The sequence below is a fragment of the Sesamum indicum genome, linkage group LG2, assembly GCF_000512975.1.
Source record: "Sesamum indicum cultivar Zhongzhi No. 13 linkage group LG2, S_indicum_v1.0, whole genome shotgun sequence".
Taxonomy (NCBI): Eukaryota; Viridiplantae; Streptophyta; class Magnoliopsida; order Lamiales; family Pedaliaceae; genus Sesamum; species Sesamum indicum.
The window spans coordinates 15,081,302-15,087,939 of record NC_026146.1 but is presented as its reverse complement, the minus strand read 5'-3'; the positions used below and the strand labels follow the sequence as shown (position 1 = coordinate 15,087,939).

The window sequence follows — 6,638 nt, the reverse complement described above, 5'->3', positions numbered from 1 at the left end:
TATATATATTTTGTAGATTGTGAACATATATTAATTTTAATTATAAAATATTTTTATGTATTTCAATTGCATTATTTCAGATAATTGATACTTTTCCAATAACTTTAAACTGTTCAGAATAAAAAAAAAATTATACAAGTTACTAATTATATCACTACCAAACTAATCAGCAGTTTATATTTATAACAATAAATAAAATTTCATACTATATTTTGGTATATTTATAATATAATATACATTATACAATCTATTTTATTACTTATAAATTTATGTAAAAGTTTAGTGATTTCCATAATTTATAATAAAAAAAATTAAAAAAAAAACAGTTTGATTAAAGCTAAAATTGTCTTAAGAGGTAGAAATGAGCTCCCATACACATTGCTTGAGTGTTGCGTAAATTCATCAGAACCAACAAAAGCCATCATACCTAACTACCAAAATTTCTTGCACAAAGCCTACCCCCGGTGTCGATCAGGAGAAACATAATTTTTGGCTAATCAAATCCATTTTGGAGTGAGCAGTGAACCACAAGACAGTTTGTACCAAATGACTTATAGATGTCTGCCAGGTATTGGATGCATATATATATTTGGACCTGACGTACAAACAATCTGAATCTGGTAGCTCTGTTCATATCCACTCACGCAAAGCAAACCACATACCCAAAAAAGACTCGAGATGCAGCCAGACCTATCTGAAATGAAATAAAAAGCTTTAGCAGCAAAGGAGTGAATAAACAACGAAAAACAAATAACAAAATGTGTACCTGATGGAACCTCTCATGATATCATTCATCTACCAGTAAATGGAACTTTTTTCTGAATGTAGATACTTTGCTAGCTTCAACAACCATCACTAGACCCATCAGTCGATAATTTTTAAGCTGCAGTAGTGAGAATTGGGAACAGCATGAAGCAGTTTGTCATATGATAACTTTTAGATATTTGTACTTTATGAGTCAAGAGAATCAGCCTGAAGTAAGAATGACACACATAAAGGAGCATTATTGGATAATGAGAGATGTTGAAAGCATCAGAAGTTGAAACTGACAAAAGAGGCTCGAAAGCAAAAGGTCAGGCAAAGTATGCACACTGAAGTAACTCATCTTGAAATAGATCAAATAAGTGATGATACTGTATTTATACTAGTCCTCGCTATACCTCCTTGTAGCAGTCAGATACTTGACAGAAAATGAAGACAAGGATCAAACGACTTGCTAGTGCTGTAAATACCATATATCAGTGTTATGACTATATTTCAGAGGCTGCAAACATGTAACCCAATTGGCCAAGTTGGATACAAGTCTACCTTCACGCCAATCGACACCCACATCAAACATATTCATGCACAAGCACACAGACATAACACATTGTAGTTAACAATGTCAGGACACATGTATGATAGGAGGAAGGCAGGAGGACCTTGAACCAAACTAAAATGGAATACAGTAATAACTTGTTTCCCTAAATAAGTTGACATTCTTTACAGCAAGATTTTAGGAATGTTAACAATGCAAGGAAACATGTACGATAGGAGGAAGGCAGGAGAACCTTGAGCCAAACTAAAATGGACTACAGTAATAACCTGTTTCCCTAATACAAGGCTGGTTGACACTCTTTACATCAAGATTTTAGGGATGTTATCATACAGTGAAATTGAGAATACTTGCCTCATTAGTTGTGACTTGCTGTGCATGCAAGGGAAAGCTGAAGGACCATGAGCTAAGCTGCAGAACCATTTTAAAATGTATCAGTTCCCAAAGCCCAGGAGACAGAATTAGCAAACTAAAAAACATGATACCTCAAGAAAAATTTCATCTTCAGGTTTCATGTAAATTACAGCTTCTTCTCCGCTTTCAGCCATCCCTTTCTTCCCATTTGCGTTCTTGTGCTATGGGCATGCATAAAGAAGGAGCAATCAATATATGCTCATTAAGATCCATCCAATATAAATGGCACATCGGTGCTCCTCGAAGAATCTACCTTGTATATTTTGCTCATAATCAGATAAAATTTGAAGCGGAAGAAATTCTGGAGCTCTACTGTAGGCTTAAAGAAAAATAAAATACATAAGTACAAAGTTAAGATGAGAACATCAACAAGAAAGCTATCAACAAAAGCCAGTCATTTTGAGAATGTCGAGAAATAGACTCATGTAGATTAGCTATTTCTATCATTCTAATATTGTCATTCACCTCGTCTTCTGTTGCCCACTCTATTTCATCAAAGAGAGCATCATAAAGTGGAGGCAAAAGCTGAGGGGGAAGATTTACGACACGCTGAGAGACCACAAGACCAACATCCTTCGCATGCTCTCCCACTAAATTCCTTAGTTTAGGTATCACATCCATATCCTCACAAACTTTAAGCAGGTAATCCTTTAGCTCAATTACACATTTGCTATCCTGAAATATGTCAAAAATGAACTTTATGTCAAAAGGGGGAACATACACACTGTGCTTGTGTAGCTTAGCCATTGTACAAGAAAACTCAAAATGCCAACAGAAGCAGACAAAATCCAACTCTTGGAATCAAATAAGAGGGTGAAAAAGGGAAGAGGCAGTAGCTTGCCTTATATCTTTCTAAATTAAGAGCAGTAACAACAGAGTATACACCATCATCTTCATCGTTCTCTATCTTGACTACAGTTCCTACCGTAGGTTGTCCCAATATCAAGTCCACAAAGCTGCTGAGATCCCACAGCTTATTATCAAGGTACGTTTGCAGAAGGACCTTCACTCCATGGAAGTCACCAGGTTTTGGATCAAAGAAGACAAAATCTGCTTGAACAACTCCCTTCCCAAACAAATAAACTAATCGATTAAGAATATTCTGAAATGAACCAACCTATCTGGTATAGACTAACAACAGTAAAATGCAACAAAAGGTGAAAGCAACCTCAAAATCTTCACTGTCTGAAGAGTTGGACTCTTCCATTTTATCTTTGCCGTGGTTTACACAACCATTTCCTATACATTAGCATTGTGGCATTTAATTTTGACAAGAAAATACTAGCAGCACAATAAAACAACTCAAAGCAGCAGAGGCAGGCAAATCTAATGAAAAGCATACCAGAAGAGGTTGGGAGATCTTTGGGTTCATGAATCTCTCGCCTGGCCTTCTTACTCAGTATAGCCATGGCCATTGACCGACCAAATGCGGAAAAGGTGAGAGGCCGATGTCTTGAGGATGGATTATGCCGTGTTGGTTTCCGGGGCATTCTGTAAATTACAGAACATGTATTAGCATAGGGATTGGATGGAGAATGTGGTGAAATAAGAGATGAAAATTCAGAACTCAAATTATAATTTATAAAAAGGCCATTACAGTAAATAAATAGTAGCGTGATATATAATTAAACATTTAATCCGAAATAGATTCAGAAAATGTTATCCTCAATTTCGGAGTGGTTGAACATACTCAATACTTTGGGTCATCTAGTGGATAATGGATCATAATTGTTAGAAGGCTCGTGCACTACATTTGGTGCAGGAAGCCTCTCAGCAGCATGGCACAACATTAGCAAAAATAACTTACATTGTAGATCATTAGCATGTTACAACAAGAAAAACACACAAACAGTTACTTATTCAGACTTAAGAATAAAATTCATCATAATCAAGTAATGATCAATTTGCTGAAAGTTATTTAACAAATCAACAATTTCAGCAAGAAAAATTAAAATAAGCAAAAATAAATAAAGAATCACAGCTTCTTAACAAAACTAATTAATAGACAAAAGAACAATGTTAGCCTCATCAAAATGTTTCAGGAATAACTCTTACAATACTTATAGAGTAACTTTAACTTTTAATGTTATGAACACTTACAATGTATAAAAACAACTTAAAGAAAGAAAGTTACAAAAAAAACCCACAAAACAGAAATAGAAGGTGGAACTGCTGTCTTTGACAGAAAAGAAAAGGAAAAGAGGAATGATAAAAAAGAAGATGAAGAGAAAAGGAAAAGAGGAATGATAAAATGAGTCGAGGCAAAATGGATAATAAGATGAATAATACTGAAGATCATTTTCATTTTTCAAACAAAATTGTCAAAAGCTACCACTTTAGGTCACTTGAATACTTGAAAATCTAACAAGATAGAAGAAACAACTAAGCACAGCATCACACTTCTTAATTGAAAATGCAAGATATTTGAATGTAGATATTTGCCCTACAACATGTAGATACAATGCATGTCCATAATCCTTAATGATATATCTACCAAATTCAAAATTCACTTAAAAGGAGTCACCTTTAACACAAGACAATTTAACAGTATTTACAACTTAACTTTTTAATAGATAATCGCCAATGTTCAATCACGTTCTATTGGAACACATAAAAGTTAGAGAAATAACAAATGAAAAATAAATCGAAAGAAAAGGTTGCGTGTGTTTTACAAAAACGAGAGCAACTTGCTGCCTCTGTTAGCAAGATACAGAGGAAGCAATGCAGTTAAAGGAAGCAACGCTGCCTCGTGTTGCTGCCTCTGTTGAACCAAAAAAACAAAGGAAAATAGAGGCAGCAACCTGCCTCAGTTTTAAAGAAAAAAAGAAAAAAAAAGAAGAAGAAGAAAGAAAGAAGAGGACCAATCTAGCTATGTTTTAATTTCTCGATTTTAACAGCAAAATAGCAAAAATTAGATTGCAAGTCCACTAACTTACATTTCCCTCCGCCAACAGTTCACCAATTAATAACCATCATAAAAATATCCACTCTCAAAACACAAAAATAGAATCTTATTAGTTATAATCACTTGCACAACTTTCACAGAACCAATCGAAATGCTTTTCCGCTCATTTAAAGAGAAATGAGAGGGGTTGTTGTGAGAAGAATGAGGGAAAAGTACCTGAAGAAGGAGGATAGCCCCAACGGCTGCGACAATTTAGCTTAGAGGTGTACCGGAGGCGACGACGTAGCTCTCAGGTCGGCCGCACCGACGACGGAGCTTGAAGACGCACCGGTGATGGCTCAAGTCTTGGAAAAGTAGGGTTTGGAGCTGATTAGAGAGGGGAGACTGGGAGACTTCTCTTGTCGGGCTGCATTTTTTTTTGTTCACTGACGCGAGTTTGAGAACCAAAATTGTAATCTCAAAATGTTTATGGACCAAAATTGTATTAGTGATAATATTTTAAGGACCAAAAATGTATTTATTCCTTTTTTTTCTGTTACTGAAAATGTGTTCTTTTTATTTACTTGTTTATTATTGGGTAAATTGCATAAAACCTCCATGTGTTCTAATTTTTAGTTAAAAGCTCACTGTATTAATTTTATAGGTAAAAAAAAGTTATGTATTTTTTAAAACAATGCATACTCTCACCTTTATTAATTAGGTTTAAATTAGGGGTGCAAAGTGAGCTCGAGCATGCTCGAGCTCTATACATTGTGTTCTTGAGCTCGCGAGCCGGCTCGCAAAACTCACTCCCTTTTTCTTTCATTTTATATATATATATCATTTAAGTGCATATTTAATATTATATCAAGTTTATATTAAAAAGTTATTAATTAAAAGATTCTTATTTTAATTTCATATAATACTAAAATATAATATTTTTATTTATATTATTTAAAAATAAGCTTAAGCATTAATTTTTAGTAAGTTTTGATACTTTTTTTATAAATAAATATTTAAAATTCATTGTTAATTAGAATTATTAGTTAATATCTCATATTTTAGTTTATATGATATTAAAATATGGTATTTTATATTATATCATCTAAAAACAAGCTTATTAGATAATTTAGTAGGTTTTGATAATTTTTTTTGTAAATAAATATTAATGAAGAAATCAACAAGGAAAAATTAGGGTTTTCGTTCTTGGTATTAGGTAATGGGTCATTTGAAATTATTTTGAAATACTCAAATTATAAACCCTAAGAAGAAACTTTTTAAAACTGACAACTTTATATATACAGTAAATTACATCTTGTCATTTAAATTATATCCGCTTTTACAATTTATTATCAATATTTTTTTTTGTGTCAACTTATCATTTCAATTTTACGAAATTTGCACTTTGCTATATATGATCGTCTTTTTTGTTGATTTTTCTGTCGAAAAAACATCGCATGTTATGCATATGTGAAAAATATCACAGTACATAACCCTTAGACATCACATATTCACTGCATGTGATATTTTTTCAACAAAAAACTTGGTTGAAAACAGTTATAAATAGCAAAGTGTAAAATTTTATAAAGTTGAGATGGTAAGTTAGCAAAAAAAAAAAATTAGATACTAAAGTATAAAAACGGTCATAATTCGAATGACAAAATATGATTAACCCTTATATAGATTATCACAATTTTAAAATGAAAACTTATAAATACGTTAACTTATCGTCGAGTGACAAGAAAATAAACCTGTATGACATATTATAATTTCGAACAGAATCCCTTTGCTTGTAATTATTATCTTATCCATGTGTAGTTGAATAGACTAGAGTACTTGTTTTTTGAGTTAAAATTCTTAAGGATGCTCAAAACTTTTAACTTTGTTCCATATTTAATGTGAATAATTTGAGGCGTATCAACATTGTAAGCTATTGTTATTATTAAGTTATTAAAAGTGATGTTGTATTTGAAACAACGATATCTCAACCACATTTGCTATAAACTCAAGTTGAGTATTGGTCTA

General features: G+C 32.7%; 1 protein-coding gene across 2 annotated transcripts; it reads right to left on the bottom strand.

Moving 5' to 3' along the window:
• LOC105156230 (protein BCCIP homolog) lies at positions 327-5,086 on the bottom strand. Of its 2 annotated transcripts, none has more exons than XM_011072305.2 (10): positions 4,851-5,086; positions 3,072-3,220; positions 2,898-2,968; positions 2,571-2,795; positions 2,195-2,404; positions 1,983-2,048; positions 1,801-1,890; positions 1,670-1,726; positions 767-883; positions 327-694 (listed from the first exon to the last, which is right to left on the bottom strand). In XM_011072305.2, exons 2-9 carry the CDS (start codon positions 3,217-3,219, stop codon positions 788-790), a joined length of 963 nt encoding a protein of 320 aa, XP_011070607.1. In that variant the 5' UTR covers position 3,220; positions 4,851-5,086; the 3' UTR covers positions 327-694; positions 767-787. The 2 variants fall into 2 exon arrangements, with proteins under 2 accessions (XP_011070607.1, XP_011070608.1); XM_011072306.2 differs by having other exon boundaries at positions 327-690.

Excerpts from the sequence above, each read along its gene's own strand:
- LOC105156230 (XM_011072305.2), bottom strand. The coding sequence starts at position 3,219 with ATGCCCCGGAAACCAACACGGCATAATCCATCCTCAAGACATCGGCCT. Across the intron at positions 2,969-3,071 it reads AGATCTCCCAACCTCTTCTG|GAAATGGTTGTGTAAACCAC; the intron begins GTATGCTTTTCA and ends GCTAATGTATAG. Across the intron at positions 1,891-1,982 it reads TTATGAGCAAAATATACAAG|CACAAGAACGCAAATGGGAA; the intron begins GTAGATTCTTCG and ends GCATGCCCATAG.